Source organism: Martes martes (assembly GCF_963455335.1).
Source record: "Martes martes genome assembly, chromosome: 7".
NCBI classification, from domain to species: Eukaryota; Metazoa; Chordata; class Mammalia; order Carnivora; family Mustelidae; genus Martes; species Martes martes.
The window spans coordinates 134,459,615-134,478,983 of NC_137894.1; the positions used below are offsets into that span (position 1 = coordinate 134,459,615).

At 44.4% G+C, this 19,369-nt stretch overlaps 1 protein-coding gene across 4 annotated transcripts in view; it reads left to right on the forward strand.

The window, feature by feature from the left end:
* Positions 1 to 14,137, forward strand: part of UNC79 (unc-79 homolog, NALCN channel complex subunit) — a gene marked incomplete at its 5' end in the record, with an annotated part of 191,813 nt that extends 177,676 nt beyond the window's left edge. For all 4 annotated transcript variants that reach the window (XM_080808708.1, XM_080808710.1, XM_080808711.1 and 1 more), the window contains 3 exons: positions 1,458 to 1,535; positions 12,075 to 12,116; positions 13,812 to 14,137. In XM_080808708.1, the coding sequence (XP_080664834.1) occupies positions 1,458 to 1,535; positions 12,075 to 12,116; positions 13,812 to 14,012 (321 nt within the window). In that variant the 3' untranslated portion in view covers positions 14,013 to 14,137. The remainder of the gene's footprint in view (positions 1 to 1,457; positions 1,536 to 12,074; positions 12,117 to 13,811) is intronic.
* Between the last annotated feature and the right edge of the window lie 5,232 nt (positions 14,138 to 19,369).

Below are 19,369 nucleotides of genomic sequence, written 5' to 3' on the forward strand. Positions count from 1 at the left end.
ACGTTGATTCTACTCAGGGCTCAAAACCTGGAAAGAGCCTCCCTGTTTTGAGTCACCCTAGGAGGACCTCAGCGCCCCCAATCTTCAAATCCAGTTCAGTTTTAACTCCGATGGCTTGCCAAGAAAGGGGCTGCTCAGAACCTAACTGGGAAATATCTGGGGTATTGTTAGCATGAACCCAGTTCATTGAACAAGCTTGGATTTGTCCTATGAAGTTAAGATTGGAGGGTGGGTGGAAGGAATGGACCAGGAAGTCCTTTGGTTCAATTTGTCACTTCGGAGAATTCTTAGCGGCAGTTAGTATCTTGGTTATGGGGGCTTTATCAGGCGAATTCTCATCTGCGAGGGGCAGGGGATCTGAAGAACGTCATAAGGATGATTCCAGTGTGCCCAGAAACCCAACAATGCACTGTCCACAAAAGGCATTCCGGAAATGGCTTTTGATTGATTGATACTAGTCTAAGAAACATTTTCTCTCGGCTCTAATCGGAAAGGGGATTATACGTCTCCTTCAGTGAAGCACTTCCTTGTCTTTAGAGAAGCAGATGTTATAAAGCAATTTGATTGGAGAGAGGTATTTTAGTTCAGTTTAAAGGAAATTTATGTGACAATTTTAGGGTGCACAGACAGTTCTGAGATAAACATTTCTCGGATCATGGAGTCTGAGACTGTCTAAGGAGAACTTAGAGATTTAGCATTCTGCTCTGTTACTTTGCAGACAATGAAATGGGACCTTAAGTAGAGATTTGGTGTCCTTCTCTTGTCATTTTATCTCCCCTCCAAATCTCTTTGATATACAAATGTTAGAATTAAATCTGTTACAAATGAATTTTGTACCAAAAATGCTACTGAGTTTGAATTAATTTTATCCTGAAAAATTTGTTAAACTCTGTGTGCCAGCCTGGTAAAACCCCCGCTGGGATCGTTCAAAATCCAGCCTCAGGAATTTCTGAGGAGGGCTGTGCTCTGCATTGTGTTTTCGAACTATCGTCAACGTGGTCACCTTGTTCTGTAGAGAACAAAGCCGCACAGACAGGTGTGTAATAAGTTAAACAGTCACTTCAGGTGAAGAAACTGGGGAGAAAGGGTCAAGATGGAGAAAAGGACCCAGGGCCAAGTTCTGTTGTTGGAAGGAGGGGAGGAGAAGGCACGTATCCCCTGGTACGAATCACACGCAGTAGAGATGAATGAGATCAATCCCCAAATCCCACTGGCAGCCCTGAGTCAGGTAAGGAGGGCATGATAATTATAAAACCTCTGGAGCTTTTTAAGTTGGTTTTTAGTTGAGGTTCAAGGGGTGAATAAACACCATCCCTTGGTGAATAAACACCACCCCTTTGGTCATTGTGCCCAGAAGCCTCATGGACGCAGGACATGGGTTGCCTGTGGCTATAGACTAGGTTTCAAGATGTGTGGATCACTGGGAGCGGAATTGATTTTCATATTTGTTGTTTCAGATGGTAGAAATGGTGTGTCTCCATGTGATCAGTTTGATGGAGGCATTGCAAGAATGCAATTCAACAATTTTTGTCAAGGTAGGAAAATCTTACAATTTTTATAGACCATTTCTTGCTCCTAAAAACAAATGTGGATTTACTTGGAATGTGCCTTTGAAGAGGAAAATAAAACTGATTTGGTTTTGACTTTCAGAGTCAGGGGCTGGAGGTTTCAGGCTCATGTAACCGCCCTTCCCCAAATGGTTATCATGATATTTTTGCTTGCTCTTTACCACTGTGACTGACTCTAGCTGGGTTAGAGATGCTGGACCATGAATGCATGTTAAGACAAGTCATGAAAATACTACTGGACAACACTGATCTGAAAATGACCTTATATAAATTGGTTGGGGGTGCCTCACCTTGCAGGATATCCAGAAAACCAAGGAAGATAGTCTTTCATTGTTGAACTTGGTGGCTAGTGTTTTTCTCTAAGGTAAATTAATTCCGTTTCTAATACTACCATACTAAATCACTGTTTAGTGTATGAAAGTAATTTAAGTATTTGTCACCTGCCCAAGGACATCGGAGGCATACATGGTTAAAAAAAAAATTAGACTGAAGAAGAACTTGGTTTCTCTCTCTTTTCTATCCTTTTTACTTCCCCTCTTCTTCCTTTCTGTCCATCTTTTCTTCTCACTGATTCTTCCCCCTCCTCTACCTGTTCCACCTGCTGTTTACCTGCGTGTGTATTTTCCGTTCTGTCCGCCACCATCACCAACCTCCACCACGCAGAGCGCATCAGTCTGGGACCTTATAACTTGCTGTTTCGTGCCTTGGTTGACCCTATTCTTGGATAAAGTTCACTTGTCAAGTTAACTCCCATGATGCTGAAGAAAAGCAACCCATTTTCAGGGAAAACTTGACTGTCCTCAGAACACTGCAAAGCACCTGGTTCAAATGGGCTAGATAGAGCTTGCTAGTCCACAGCAAAAGTCAACACCATGAGAGGAACTCTATGACTGACACTCGGATGACCATACATGACTTTATTTTTTATAGAGTTATTAAAAGTATAATTTTGATGCAGTAAGCTATACATATTTAAAATGTACAATTTGGTAAGTCTTCACATGCATTACACCCATGAAAACATCACCATAATCAAGGTAATGAACATATCCCTCCCCCCCTAAAGTTTTCCCATATCCTTTCTAGTCTGTCTTTGCCACCATTCCTGTATCCTACCTCCCCACCCGCAGGCAACTATTGGTCTCTTTTCTGTCACTATTAGCTAGTTTGCATTTTCTAGAATTTTATATAAGTGGACTTACAGAATACTTAAGCTTTCCCCCTGCTGCCTTCTCTCATTCAGAAATCTATCACAATTAATCCATTTGGTTGCATGTATCAGCAGATCATTTCTTTTTCTCTCTGGGTAGCTTTCCATGGTGTGGCTGTATCATGTTTTGTGTATCCATTCATCGGTTAATGGACATCTGGGCTCTTTTCAGTTTGGGGCTATCACAAATAAAGCTGCTACGAATATTGACGTACAAGTGTTTGTGTAGATGTATGCTTTCATGTATGTTGGATGAACGCCGAGGAGCAGACTGGCCAGACCATATGATGTGTGTATAGCTTTTCAAGAAATTGACAACCTGTTTTCCTAAGTGATTGTGCCCTGTTGCGTTCACAGCAGCAACGTGTGAGCATTTCAGTTGCTACACACCTTTGTCAACACTTCGTGTAGTCAGTCTTCCATTTTAGTCACCCTACAGATTGTGTCCTGGGATCTCACCATGGGTTTAAATTGCATGTCCCTGTTGACAGGTGACATTAAACATCTTTTCATGTGCTTGCTCGCTATCTGCGTATCTGCTTGGTGATGTGTCTGTTAAAGTTATTTGCCAACTTTTTAAAATTGGGATGGATTTTTTTCTTATAATTGAATTTTAAGACATACATCCCTTATCAGAGATGGGATTTGCAAAGATTTTCTCTGCAGTTGTCTTTTCATTATCTTAGCAGTGTCTTGTGAAGTGTAGATGGTCTTAATTTTGATGAAATACCATTTATCAGATGTTTCTTTTATGGATCATGCTTTAATGTTGTATTTTAAGAGATCTTTGCCTAATCCAAGGAGAACTGAAATCTTAACACAGTGTACCTATTTTTAAATGCTTTTGTTAACTTTTTTCCGGCAATATTTTGTAGTTTTCCATATACAGAACTAGCATATTTTTGTCAAATTCACCCCTATGTATATAATAGTTTTAGGGTATTATAAATAGTATTTTTTTAATCTAAAATGCTGATTGTTCATTGCTAGTATTTAGAAATACAACTGATTTTATATTGATCTTTTACCCTGCTAGCTGCTAAACTCATTTATTAGTGCTAGTACCTTTTTTGCAGATTTCATCAGCTTCTCTGTATAGACAATTGTGTCATGTACAAGTAAAGGCAATTCTCTTTCTTCCTTTCCAGTCTTTATACCTTTTATTTCTTTATCTTGTCACATTGCTGTGGCTAGATCCTCTAGTACAAGTTGAATAGAAGTCATTAGAGTGGGAAACCTTGCCTTGTTCCTGATCCAAGGAAGAACGCATCCATCTTTCCTCATTAAATGTTAGCTATCAGTTTTTCATAGGTATTCTTTGTGAAACTGAACAAGGTTCCCTTCAATTCCTGGTCAGCTACGAATTTTTATAAGGAATAAATGTAGGACTTTTCATATACTTTTCTTAAATTTATGGAGATGGTTATTTGACTATTCTTTCTTGGCTGTTAACAAGGTAAATTTTATGGATTGATTTTTGTATATTTAACCAATTTTGTATTCCTGGGACAAACCATACTTGGGTGTGATATGTATTATCTATCCTGTTTATATCTTGCTGAATTCTGTTTGCTAACATTTTAAAATAATTTTTTACATTGATGTTCATAAGGGATGTTGGACTGTAGTTTTTCTTTTCTAGCAATAAATATTTTAGGTTTTGGTATGAGGGTAATGATAGCCTCATAGAGTGATTTGGGAAGTATTCCTCCTTTTCTGTTTTGTGAAAAAGTTTTGTATAGATTTGGTGTTATTTTTCCCTTGAATATTTGATAGAATTGGGCTTAAAATTTTCTTTGCAGAAGGGTTTTTAATTTATAGATTCAATTTCTTTAATAGATATAAGGCTGTTGAGGTTTTCTGCTTATTCTTGAGTGATCTTTGGGGTAGTGTATTTCTTTCAAAGAATTTGTCCATTTCATCAAAGTAGTCAATTTTATTGGCATGAAGTTGTTCATAATATACTTTTAAGAGCTGTAGGATAAGTAGTTATGCCACCTCTTTAATTCCTGACATTGATGATTTGTGACTTTTTTTTCCCCCGGTCAGTCTGTATAGAGACATATGAATTCTAGTGAGTTTTTGATTGAAAAACAACAATAACCACCTTTTGAGTTGTTTTCATTGATTCTGTGTTTTGTTTCATTGATTTCTATTTATTATATTCTCCTTTCTGATTACTTTAGCTTTAATTCACTCTCATCTATTATAAGTTTCCCTCTAAGCACTGGTTTAGTGGCATCCCACAATGCAATATGTTGTGTTCTCATTTACATTCAGTTCAAAATACTTTCTAAATTCCTTCTCGCTGGGGCGCCTGGGTGGCTCAGTGGGTTAAAGCCTCTGCCTTTGGCTCAGGTCATGATCCCAGAGTCCTGGGATTGAGCCCCGCATCGGGCTCTCTGCTCGGCGGGGAGCCTGCTTCCTCCTCTCTCTCTGCCTGCCTCTCTGCCTACTTGTGATCTGTCTGTCAAATAAATAAAAAAAAATAAATAAAAATCTAAAAAAAAATAAAAATAAAAAAATAAATTCCTTTTCGCTTTCTTTTCTTGACTCATTTTTGGTTACTTAGAAACATATTATTTAGTTTCCAAATATTTGGGGATTTTCTAGTTAATGTGTTTTTAGTTCCTATTTGTGGTCCGAGAACATACTGTATATAATTTCAGTCATTTTAATTTATTGAGACTGATTTTATAGGCTATGTTGGTAAATGCCCTGTGTGCACTGGAAAGAATGTGTCTTCTGCTGTTGTTGGGCGTAGTGTCCTATGCTGCTTGGTTCAAGGTTATTGGTAGTGTTGTCCAAGTCTTCAATATCTTTCCTTCTATCTACTTATTCTATCAATTACCGAGAGAGAGGTATTGAAATATCTCTATTGAAAGGGGTATCTGAAAATCTCTTGTGCATTTGTTTATTCATCTTTTCAGGTTTACCAGTTTTTGCTTCATGTATTGTGAATCTCTGTTCTTAGATGCATAAATGTTTAAGATTATTAGGTCTTCCTGATGAAATGAATTCTTCAGGGGCTGTCTTTATCCTCAGTAATCATCTCTGCTGTGAACAGTACTTTGATATTAACAAAGGCAGTGCAGCTTTTCTTTGACTAGTGTTAGGATGGTATATCTTTTTCTATCCTTTTACTTTTAACTTATTTGTGACTTTATGTTTACAGTATATTTCTTACAGACAGCGCATAGCTAGATGTTGCATTTCTTTTAAATCCAGTCTGACAATCCCTTCCTTTTAATTGGGGGGGGGTGTCTTTAAACCAACTTCATTTAATGTGTTTTGTGCCATTGTTTGGTCTAACACTATCATCTTGCAATTTGTTTTCTATATTTTCCATCTGTTCTTTGTCTCCTGTTCTTTTTTTTTTTTTTTTTTCATTTACTTTCTGTTGGATTGAGATGTTAACGATTAAATTTTGGCTGTAATTTCCTCTTCTAAGGAAAAGGAAGCTAAGGTTGTTATTTTGAGAAACTTCTATACTATCATCAATGTTTAGTGCTCTAAATTTCTTCCTTTAGCTGCATTCTTCCAAATATTCTCATTTCCATTCAATTCAAAATATTTACTAATTTCCCTTTTGGTTTCTTCTTTTCCCATGAGTTATTTAGAAGTAGACGTGTGTCCTTTAGTTATCTTATTAGCTGTATGTTTTAGTTGGGTTTTTGTGTGGCTAATTTGGAGTTCATGGTATACATTTTTAACTTATCACTGTCTACCTTCAAGTAATATACCACTTTGTGTATATAGGTGGATTTCCATCCTCGGTTTTGTGCTTTTATTGTCATCCATTTTACTTCCACATATGTTATAAACCAAACCACACACTCTTACTGTTTTTGCTTTAAGCAGTCAATTGTCTCTTAGAGACTTAACATTTTTTTCAGTATTTATTTATATTTGCTATTATGGCCATATTTATACTTGCCATTTTCAGTCTTTTTCCCTCCTTTTATAGATCTAAACTTCTATCTTTCTTCTGCTCAAAGGACTTCCTTTACTATTTTTTAAAAAGATTTTATTTGTTTATTTGAGAGAGAGTATGAAAGGGGAAAAGGTCAGAGGGAGGAGACCCCCCACTCCCCAATGAGGGACTCGATCCCAGGACTCTGGGATCATGACCTGAGCTGAAGGCAGTCCCTTAACCAACTGAGCCACCCAGGCACCCTCCTTTACCATTTCTTACACAGGTCTGCTGGTGATTGATTCCTTTGCTGTTTTACATGAGAAAGTATGTACTTTGCCTTTGTTTTTGGAAGGTATTTTCACTGGGTATTGAATTCTAGATTCAAAGGTTGGATGTTTTTTTTCAGTGCTTCAAAGATGTTGCTTCTTTACTGTCTTCTTGCTTTCATTGTTTCCAACAAGAAATCTCTATTATTCTAATTTTTTTCTTCTGTATGTAATATGTCCTTTTTTCTTTTCTTTTTCTTTTTTTGGCTTCTTCTAAGATTTTCTCTTTACCATTATTGTTAAGTAATTTGATGATGAAACACCTGAGTATAGTTTTCTTCATGTTTCTTATGCTTGGGTTTGTGGGGCTTCTTGGATCTATGGATTTGTAGTTTTCTTTATATTTGGAAAATACCAACTATTGTTTCTTTAAATATTTCCTTCTCTGCCTCTACTTGACATACTAAGTATTTCCTTTACCTTCTTGACCATACTGAATATAGTTATAATAACTGTTCTAATGTCCTTCTCTACTAATTCTGTTATATGTATCATTTTGAGGTCTTTTCCAATTGATTGATTATTTTTCTTTTTCATTTTTCTTTTCTTTTTATTTATTTTGGGGGGTGGGGCTGGCAGAAGAAGAAGCAGAGAGACAATCTTAAGTAGGCTCCATGGCCAGTGCAGAGCCCAATGTGGGGCTTGATCTCACAACCCTGAGATCATGACCTGAGCCAAAATCAAGTGTTGGATGCTTAACCAACTGAGCCATCCAGGCGCCCCTCCAATTGATTGATTTTTATTCTCATTATAGGTCATCTTTTCCTGCTTCTTTGCATGCCTGGTAATTTTTTATTATATTCTTGACATTTTGAATTTGACTTTCTTGGGTGCTGGATATTTTCGTATCTCTAAAAAATATTTTTTGAGCTGTGTTCTGTGATATTGTTAAATTATTTAGGTAGTTTTTTCCTTTTGATATTTGCTTTTAATCCTTGTCAGGTGATCAGAGCTGCATTTCATCTAGAGCTAAAGTTTCTTCACCATTAAGTAATAGCCTTCTGAGTATTGTACTTGATACTCTGTTAGTTAAAGAATTTAAAGTAGGGGCACCACCTGGGTGGCTCAGTCGTTGGGCATCTGCCTTCGGCTCAGGTCATGGTCCCGGGGTCCTGGGATCGAGTCCCACATCAGGCTCCCTGCTAGACGGGAAGCCTGCTTCTCCCTCTTCCACTCCCCCTGCTTGTGTTCCCTCTCTCGCTGTGTCTGTCTCTGTCAAACAAATAAAATCTTTTTAAAAAGAAAGAATTTAAATTTTAAAAAAAATTGTCCACTCTCACTAGTTTGTGGGAATACCAACTGTTGCTGACACTGTGTGGTCGCCACTCTAATCTTTTTGGGTTGTTTTTTCTTCAGCCTCAGGTAGTTTTCTCGCATGTGTGCACTGGTCAGTGTGTAGCTGACGACTCCAGGGGGAACTTTTACAGATCTTCAGAGTTCTCTCTTGCTGTCTTTCTCTCTTTCTGTGCAGCTCCCTCCTCTCCAGTACTCTGCCTGACAAACTACACACCTCGGCCTCCCTGGGCTCCCTGATCCGTCTCTTTAACTCAGGAAGACAGTCAGGCTCTGTCCAGGTCCTGCAAGCTTTCTAGGCAGTAACTTAGGATAATTGTAGGGCTTACCTTGTTTCCTTTCCCCTGGGGATCGCTGAGCTGCCCTGATGCCCAGGGTCTAAAAACCACTGTTTCATATACTCTATCTGAAATTTTAATTGTTCCAGGCAGGAGGGTAAATCTGGTCTTTGTTACTCCATCTTTGCTGAAGAAGAAAGTTTCACGCCTAATTTTAGTTTTGAGAACTGGAACAAGCATGGAGTGAAATGAATGCAGTTTACCTGAGCAGAAAATCTTTATCCTGTAATGTAAACCAAGATAAGAGGAATAGCATCACTTTTATTTTGGTGAAAAACAACCTATTTTTTTTTAATGTCCTTCAGTTTTCTGGATATCATTTCTGGAGAGGAAAAAAAAACCCAGCCAACTTTATTATCATATTAGAGAACCCAGAATAAATAACATCTAATTCTTACTGACAGCTTTGTAGGAGCCACTAGCAAAAGGGAATGGAAATGAATGTTACTCAGTAAGTCAAATTAGCATTCCTGAAATAGGATGACTGTTAGATTATATAATGCTATCAATAATGAGATTTAACTTGAAGGCTTTAGTCATGAGATTCATAAATGACAAATCTGAAAGTCCTTTGCAGATATATATTAGAATGATATGGTCACATGTTTCATAAATGGGCTAATATCAAAAACCCTTCAAAAACCAACCTCACTATTCCCCTTGATTGCCTCGTATAGGCTTTGAGCCCCAGGAATAGCTCTGGGAAAGGTGTCCACCCAGGGTCAGGGTACTCAGTGCTTCCTGGCTCCTACCCTGCTCAGTCCCTCAGGATCTTAACAGGAGCTTAGTTTGGGTCTTTCCTAAATACCCGGAAGCATATGGCCCTGCTCCTTATTAAATAGGTCAAAACTCAACAAAAGTTTGTAGACACTAGGACGCTTAGAGCTGTTTTGCTTTGGTTTTGGTTTTGTTTTTTTTTTCTTTATAGACATTGGAGAGGAAGTGGTCAGACTAGTTTATTTTTTCCCAATCAGAATGTTTACATGAGCCAGTCCTGCTAATGGCCAGAGAGCATAGCTTTATCTGCCACTGACCTTTGTAATCCCACAGTTTGTTATAAGGGTTGGTGGTTGGAGGAAGCAGGGAGAAAATGTCGCTTTCTGATTAAAAAAAAAAATTTTGTATTTTCTGATATTTTGAGTTTTAGTCCAATTACACTGTACGCTGTTCCAAACACAACATTCGTGCTAGAGACAGAGTATTGCATGGCTCCAAGATGAGCAATGTATTTATGAGTGAGCTTCAGTGCCAGTGCAATGAGCAAACTGTACATCTCGACAGAATGCTCAAAGCAAAACAACAGCCAGATTGTGTCTTGGGAGGAAAAGCATAGAGAGAAATGTAGTTTCACCAAGTTTTGTGTGTGTGTGTGTGTGCGTGCGTGTGTGTTGATGAGCAAATGAGTGTGGCAGCCCGTGGCCGTGACTAGTGAACAGAGAGGTTATTGGTACACTGTCCCCCATCCCAGCAGGCCTCCTGCTGGTTCTTTCATTTTCCTTAGGGCGCAGCTCCTCCAGTTTGCCCAGGATGGAAACCTCAGCTTCAGCTCTCTTCCTCGCTCCAAAGAGCAGACCGGGCGTCTCTCAGACTGTGTCTGCACGCATCACCCTTCTTCCTCTCCAAAGCCACCCCTGGTCTTACCTGGACCATCGAGGCAGCGTGCTCCACCCGCCCCCCACCCACCCCAGCCCCCAGCCTCCACTCTCCACACCTGTCCTCTCTCTAGTCTGCAGATTGCTGCCACGATGATCTTTCTGGAGCCCAGTTCTGCTCGCAGTGAACGGGGCTCCCCTCTTCAGAAGTTATACTAGATTTGGAAACAATCCCAGGTCATCATGGGTGGGTGGGGAAGGGCCTCCCCTCCACTTTGCTAAACTTGTTTCTCGTGAGCTCCCCTCCTGAGAACCTCAGGCTTCAGCATCACCTGAATCCCTCCCACCTCCACCTCCCCCTGCACTCCGCCACCTGTGGGCCTCGCTTCCTGGCGTGTGCCCTTGTATTCGTGGCTAGGGCTGCTGGTACGGTCCCACGGCCTAGGCAGCTGAAACACAGAAACTTCTCACCCCACAGTTCTGGAAGCCAGAAGTCTGAACTTAAGGGGTCCGCAGAGTTGTTCCTTCTGAAGGCTGTGAGGGAGAACCTGTTCCATCCTCCTCCGAACTCACTTTGGGGATTGGTGGGCAATCTTTGGCGTTCTCTGGCTTGTAGACCTCTGCCTTCATCTTTGCACGGGGCTCTGCCGGTGGGCGGACCCGTGTCCAGATTTTCCCCTTTCCCTAAGAGCATCAGTCATACTGGATGAGGGGCCCACCCTACCGTAGAATGACCTCATCCTAACTCATTACATCTGCATCGATCCCTCTTCCAAATAAGGTCACATTCTGAGGCAGAGTGGGTAGGGACTACAGTGTCTGTCTGTGGAGGGCACGGTCGAGTGCATGGCCACTGTACTCCTCTACTGAACAGGAGTAGAGGTTGGAAGGAACACAGAGCGGAGAGATAAGACGCATATTCGGGTGTTAGAGATCTGAGCAGTGCCGTGTCTAGCCTTTCCAAATGTACCGGAACCAGCACACCCCCCGCCCCATTTAAACCCACCAATCAGAGAGCTGTGGAGCACCGTCTGGGAAACACTGTTCTGTCCCAGACTTCTGGATTTACGTGACCTTACGGTCCAGGGGGCTGAACCATGGCTGAGAGACCAGAGCAGGGAGAGGAGAGCCACTGCTGGAGGCCCTTGGGCCGGACATCCTGTGAGCTCCAAGGAAGGACACAGCAATGGGGGTCAGGTGGACCAGACGGGCCAGAGGAGGGCGAGGCCCCCACACGCCTGCAGTTTGAGCGCCTTGCTCCCTGCGGGAGTGGGGACCCTCTGCTTGCCTGCCTGCGGCCGCGCTGTCCACACCTCTGACCCAAGTCCCTCTTGCTGTCCCCCACCTCCCAGATCAGAGCCAGGCGACCTCGGGGCGTGTTTTTTTTTATACGCTGAAGCTTTTCAGCCACCTCCCAGGGAGATTTCCTTAACAACTGCGGGCAAATAGAGTTGCCGTCCTACCTGGGGGACTCAAGTTTAGAGATCCCCGTGGAGGAAATGCTATTTCAAGAAAGTGAGGATTTAATTAAATAAATACACATTTCATTTCCCGTGTGTGGGAGCTTTCAAGAGACAATCAGTCATTTACTCTAGAGCATGTGTTCCGGGCACTCGCAGGGGCACTCATTAACCTCCCAGTGCCACTGGCTCAGCAGGGTCTGGCCTCAGAAAGATGTTTTTCCGATAATGGATAACTCCGCAGCAGGGGCCCATCCCTTTGGTGATGTTACAGGGGTTCTGTGTGCCCAGCCTTCCCGAGCGGTAGCCGAAGCTGCTGGGGGCGGGGAGGGAGAATTCGAATAACACGGCTTCTGTGTTTCTCCACACAGCTGATACCTATGTGGTTGCCAATGATTCAGTCAAATATCAAGGTAAGTCATCCCTGGGAGGACCGGAAGCTCAGTTCCCTGCAGACAGTGTCAGGCCAGCAACAGGGCTCCCTGAATTCAGGGTGAATTCACCCTGCTCCCAGCGTCAGGGGGCTGGCACGGCGGGGGCTCTGTGGGCCAGGGAACGGACATGCAGGACGAGGGGACAGCAGGAGCCACGGTCGTACTATCCGCTGTGGATGAGGGTGTGAGTGGAGGGGGGATCCAAGTCTGAGCGAGGCTCGCTTCCTGACTAGAATACAGGCCTGTCCCACCTTCCAAGGACACCCCTGCGCGTCTGAGCCCAGGCATGTTCCGTGCTCTCTCCTGGCCGCTGAAATAGACTTTCCATGGGGCGCCCGGCTGGCTCGGTCGATAGACTATGCGACTTGATCTCAGGGCTGTGAGTTCAAGACCCACGCTGGGGGGTCAAATAAATTAAATAAACTTTAAAGAAAAATAAAATGGATTTTTTGTGACAGGAAGGATTCTATTAAGAAACGCTAACATTGAATGAATGACAGAACTGAGCCAGAAGGGAAGGGACCTGCCCCTCTTGTTCTACCTATGAGGAAACATGGACTCAGATAGAAGAGTCACTTAGCCGGGGGCCCCACGGCCAGGAAGGAAAGACCCTATCCGAGTGTCTTTCCCATCGCCAGGCCCCTCCTTGAGTGATGCATCGTCATTGTTGGTCCTCCTTGACTAGTCGGGGTCCCTGGGGCCTGACAGGATGATGGCAGAGCTAGCCCCCTGCTTCACCCAGAACTGGGCTCTGTCTACGGCACTGGGAGCACAGGGCACACAGGGGGCAGAGATGCAAACCTTCTTGCTGGTTTTCTTCTCAGCATCAGGGAGGGATGTCAGTGGATAGAAGGGGGTTGACCTCAAGGTCCGCAGTCACCAAGACAGAAGTGCAGCCATCAACACGGACTTTCAGGCTTTGAGTCAGGGATCATGGCGTTGGTGCCGTTTGTGGCCACAGGTGGGGGCGCCTGCACTGCTGAAAACCTTCTGTGGCTTGTTCCAGATTGCCCCTTGTCCTCCCCCACCCCCCTGCCCCCACCTTCAGGGAATCGAAACCCGAGGCCAACAGAGCTTACAACCTAGCCTCTTCTCAGGCAGTTCTATGAGAACAGAGAGACCATAATCGTGATTAAAATGCAAGGAAGAACGATTATGTGCCCACTTCTGTTCTAAACCCTCCATTAACTCACCCTTAAAGGAAAACCTCATGAGGTGTTACTGTCCCCAGTTTGCCCAGGAGAAAAGCCAAACTCAGGTGGAAATACCTTGTTCCCAGAGTTGTCCACAGAGGAGCTCAGATCTGGGGGCTGGCGGCAGAGCCTGCGTGGTTACCGGCTCCTGGGGGATGGTGTGTGTGTGTGTGTGTGTGTGTCCGCCCCCACCCAGCTTGTCAGCTTTACGTCCCCCTTGCAGCGAGTGGGTCGGGATGGGAATGGCACTACGTGGATGGATCTGGGCCAGAGTGACTTTAGAGGCCCTGGCCCTGGCCCGCGTCCCCCGCCCTGGCCACCGCCAGATGTGAGAGCTGGCCTCTGAGTTGAGACCCGACGGTACTGGAGCCCCACGGGAGGGCTCTGCCTTCAGGAGAAGCCCGGGCTGGTGCTCCCCTGGGTGGAGGCCTGACCGTGGAAGGAGAGAAACTAAACCCGCTGTCTCGCCCTTCCTCAACAGCACTTATCGGCCGGACTGCAGCTTCGCCTCCAGGCCATTCAGAACAACGTGAACCACCACAGCCTAAGGACACTGCCCGGCTCGGCCCCGAGCAGCGCGGGCCTCGTGGCCCTCCGCAAGTGGCTCCAGTGTACCCAGTTCAAAATGGCCCAGGTGGAGATCCAGTCCTCGGACGCGGCCTCTCAGTTTTATCCTCTATGAGCGGACTCCTCGGCTCTCAGTGTCAACACTCTGGTTTAGCAATAATGGGTTTCAAAAAAACAAAACAATTTGATCCAAGCAGGTTGGGGAACATATCGGTACTGTACATTCTCTTTCTAGTTTAGTAAAAAAAAAAAAAAAAAAAAAAGACGTGCAAAGGCCGGAGAGGGCCAAAAAAATGAAGCTTTCTTGCTACACATCTTTCTGATGACTCCTTGGGCTATATCTGATTAAGTGTTTCCTTACATTATTTTTTAAGAAACCAAATCATTTTTCTTTAACTAACTTCTATTTTTTTTAAGAAAAAAAAAAAAAACAACAGACTGGTGGGTACTCACAGAAAAGTTGTATAAGTCCCCCGTTGCTATTTTTGATGATAGAGAATAAATAGGGTTTTTGAAACCTTTGTAGTGTTTTTTCTTAAAATCCACTCTTGGCAATGCAATAAAAAAAAAAAAAAAACCCGTCACCATAAGCCAGTGACACTTGACTGAAGCTTTTTTGTCATTATCCTGGGAAAAGTGGCAGGTTGCAAGGACCATTACAAAGTGCACTTAGAAATTAGGTGGTTAAACTGTGCCAATTGTTTTTTCTTTGTTTTATAATATCATTTTCCAAAACTGTCCAGTAAGTTTTATTATTTTTAAAACTAATTTTTCAACTCATTCGTTCTAGGCTGTACTTTTCTTGTAAGCTTAATGAGAACCACTTTAGTTTTGTGAATAATAAATTTTATTCTTTTGTTAACACTTGTATACAATTCAATTTAGAACTGTAGATTGCGTACTGGACCAGACGACCCCCCACGCTGGCACAGAGCACTGCACCTGGAGTTATGTTTCATAAAACGGGATTTTAATAGTGTAAGAGCACCAAGATTTATCAGCACTTCTACTTAGCATTTGACTGTGCATTCACAAATACTTCTCTTCTCTATCCTGTAATGCACTGACGACAAGAAGACTTACTATACATTTAAGCTGTATATTGACATGCTATTAAATGCACTTTTTTATTATCTTTGTGAGCCTGGGGTTTTTTAAAAATCAGTTTATACGTGGCTTGTAAATTTTAAAACTTCTAACTTCCTTGGAAACTAGAGTACAGTTATTGAAAGGAAAAGGCTTTCTTTCGGGCCATCTGGTAAGAGAGACACAATTTATTTGAAGTCTGTTCTCCAGGAAGGACCTTGAGGGCGTGAGGCAATGTTCTTTCTTTCTTTATTTGTTTTTTTTTTTTTTTTTTATGTTGGTTATTATGAAGAGGACTCTTCTCTGCTGGGAAATTTGATACCTTCATGCTTCTCAGGGGGAAACAAGTCCTCAAATGTTTGTTTCACGGGAGCTCTAGAACGTCTGGGTGGTAGAGCGTCACCCCTATAAGAACTTGCGGAGAACCAGTCGGTCCCTAGATGAAGGATGTAGAAATGATCATTCTTCCTGTTTGACATAGGAGCTCTTCCGACAGGCCTCCCCCTGGCTAGGACGCTCCCCGTTGTGCTTGGTTATGCTTCCGTCAACGTTGTGACTTCTATAAAAGTTGTGTGTGTCTTTATCTCACTTGTAAACTGTGACAGCTTAGAGGTTATGTCCTGTCTCTGTATCCCCAGGGTCTGGCACTCACCACCAGTTTAATTAATGTCTCTTGAACGGAATGGATTTGATTAAGCAACAGGTCTCCCTGAGCTCTCCAGTGGGCTCAGTAAGTGCTGAACTGTGACATTTTCTTTTTGAGGAGCGATTCCTGGAGGGGGTAATGGAAACAGGCCAGGGGTGGAGGCATTGGCTTCTTTCCGTGTGGGGGGTTTGACTGACGCCGCTCTTCATTCATCCTGAGTCCTGCGGCAGGCAGCCCCATCCTACCAGTAGACAGACAAGGTCCGAAGTCCTCCACAGGCTCTTCTCCAACCCCGGCTCTTTCAACGGACTGCTGCCTCAGTTTCTCTTTATATTTGTATCCCCCCCCCAAAGGGCTGGAGAGGACCCCTCAACTCAGCCCTCTTGTCTGGTCCCCCGATTGTTTCTTTTACCCCAGTCACAATCTGGGGTCTTGGCCAGACCCAGGCAGGTCTGTCTCGTTGCCCCTGAGAACTGTGACCCGTTGTCCTGCCAAGCGGACCCAAATACTGGGTCTGCTGGGACCCTGCCACTTCCCTGCTTTATCCAGACCAGTACGCTTCCTCTCTGGCCTACACTGTCCTCGGGCCCACCCCCCAGGGTGGTCATCTTCTTCTAGCCTTGTGTCAGCCACCCTCCCCACCCCCCAGCAAGTCAGACTCAGGCTCTTAGAAGAAGAGTTAGGACAAGCGGGGACAGAAGGCAGTTGAGCAGGATTGGCCCTCATGAATCAGAGGAGAAGCCATTCACCTAGATGAGGGGTCAGCCCACCGGTTTTATCAGAACCGGCCACACCCACCATGTACGTGGGGTCTGTGACCCATTTGTGCTACAAAGGCAGAGTGAAGGAGCTGGGACAGAGATGTGTGGTTCTGAAACCCGAAACTATTGACTATCTGCCCCTTTACGGAAAAAGTCTGCCAACCCCTGGCCTGGTTGATGGCCACGGAGGGAAACCGCGTCGAACCCTCGCGTGGCCATAGCTTTCTGCCACCTCAGAGCTTTTGAAATTTCACTAATACTTCCTCATCGGTACAGTGGGGACAAGGACGCATTCAACTTCATAGGGTTGTTGAGGTGATAAAAGAATGTGAGGAAAGAGCGATGCCTGGAGCATGGTAAGCAGGGAAAGTGATGATTTCCTATTTTTCACGTGTTAAAGCCTAGGAGGTAAATCTACTTGCCCAAGGTCACACGGCTAGTGAGAGGCAGAGCTGGAACTTGACCACAGGCCATCTAACCCCAACGACTCTGCTCTCAACCACTGCCCACCACAGCCCAGCCCCACGTGGCAGCCTGATGGCAGCAGAGGACACAGAGACTCCAACAAATTTTACCTGATCCAGAGTTGGCCAGTACGGATCATTGGCTTGGAGAAGGGCCAAGGCGTAGGCTCAGTTCTCCCTTGGCTGCGGAATCCTCCTGACTTCAGAGTGCAAACGGAACATTCTGGGATGCCCAAGGGGAGACTGAGCCCAAATCTGCAAATGTGTAGATTCTATGCTTGTGTGCAACGGACATGCCTCTTACTAGTTGGGTGACCTCGGACAAGTTCTTAAACCTCTGGACATCTGCTTTTCCTTATCTGTAAATGGAGCTATCTACCCAGCCCCCGGGTGATGGAAAGCTCACATGCGTGGAAGACTGAAGGCACTGGGAGACTGCCAGGATCTGTAGACCGCCAGGAAGACCAGGGTCACCTTAGGAAGACCACGCGGGGGGACGGCTCACAGCTGAGACTCACCTGGTTTTTTTCTCCAGCTAGTCCCTCAGAAGCAAGACCCACAAGGCCATAGAGGCAAACGCGATTGATAGCCAAGGATGGCCCGTCTTCACCGTGCAGGAATCCTCTCTTTGCAACCCTGTCCTTCTGCCCATCGCCGGGATGTTTTCACCGAATCTCTTCCCAGAGGGTTTCATCTGAGGTCAAGTGCTTGCAACAACTCCATTTCGAAGCTACAGCAGACCAAATAAGGATTGGATCAGACTGGAGAAAATGGGTTCTCCACCAAGACTTTCTCCTGAGCTGGGGCTGAAGGGCTTCTGGGGATAACTGGACAGCGCAGATCATTTCGCATTACTCCTTTAGTAGAATTAATCTGCAAATGTGTATATTGGGCAGATGGAGTGTTTTGACAGTAATGGAAGTGGTTGGAGCTCAGTGGACTAGTACCAGACCGTGTTTTTGTAAGAGCTGATCCCTTTGGGAGATGGCTGAAGTCGTATTCATAAAAGGCTGGTCAGTTTATTCCACTGACGGGAGCAACATGCAGGAAGCGTCTTGAAGAGGGTTCGAGAGAAGCCTGGAGAGCCATCATGGATTGAGTGTCTACTAAGTCCTGAGTGCTTTACATAGGTTTCCCTTTCTCCTCATGGTGTCCCCTACATTGTGATTCCCATTTTGCAGATGGGGCCACCGAGGCCCAGAGGTTATATGACTTCTCCAAGGTCATGCAACTGACTACTAGCATTAGGACCAAACGGCGTCTGACTTCATGTCAGTGCTCCCCTGAGTAAAGGTTAATGTCTCTTTGCTTTTTTTGGGCTCTTTGGGCTGACATGGGCCAAGAGTGTGGGGTGGAGACGTCTGAGGGCTTTCTTGGGAGCAGCTGTATCTTGATGTTTCTGTTTAGTGATCATTGATCATAAATTCCTATCAAGCCAGAGTCAGCTTCTGATAAGGCATTTTCTTCTTTGCTTTGGGGAATTCATTTAGTTTTCCACTTAATAGTTCTATGGTAAAGAATAAAAATGTATGAATTGAAGAGTATGGTGATGAATCGTTAGATTGGGGACCTGCTGGGAGCTGGCTCAGCCCTGCAGACACTCGTCTCCAGGTCGTTGTAACCCTTGCTGCAGGGTTACAGGAGGGCTGCAGATAGAGCATCTCATCTCATCATCACCAAGTGATGGGAGGAAAGCACTTCTGTTACCAGCCCCATGTTACAGATGAGGAAACCCAGGCATAGAGAGACAATACTTAACAAAAGTCACTCAGTAAGAGGTAGAACAAAATACCTCCAAAACCCCGAGTCCCTTCTAATACATAATCGGAGAGTTAATGACAGGTAGAGTCTTTTGCTACTCACCTGACGGACAAGGTAGAATACTGTGGACCCGAAGTCACCACCTGGCAGACCTTGGCCTACTGGTTGACCTTGGCCCACAGCATGTTTAATTGGATGAGCTTCAACTTTTCATTTCTTGTTTTGGTTTGAAATCTCTGTGATGGCGCACACAGGTCCCACTACTGATCTTCGCCTCCCAAGCAGGAAGACCCCAAAATCCTTTCGGCAAGATCCTGTTGCCTCTACATTCATCGGCAAGGCCTTGCTGGCTTCCCACATTCACCGGCCAGGCGGGAGTGTGAGTTTGCCTCCGGTTAAGACTGACTTCCCGTTTTATGGGCTCCATCTGCAAGCCAGCAGCGAAGTAGGACTTGGGGCTGTTTCCTCAGCCCCTAGCAGCCTTGCCGCCCGCCCCTCCAGCGTCATTCCTCTGCCGCCACCTGCACGGCCGCTGGCTGGGTCTCCTGCCTGTCCACACGCCCACCTATCCGCTTGACCTCATTTTGGGTCAGGGCTAGATTCCCCCGCCTGCTGACCCCCGGTTTCTCCCGGCTCCCGAGAATCGGAGGTCAGCAGGTGGTGCCAGGTGAGCCCCTGGTTCCAGCTCTTTGCGGCAGGGCGAGCAGGACGTTGGCAGAAGCCTCGGATTTGGCTGAACAAAGAGCTGGCTTCT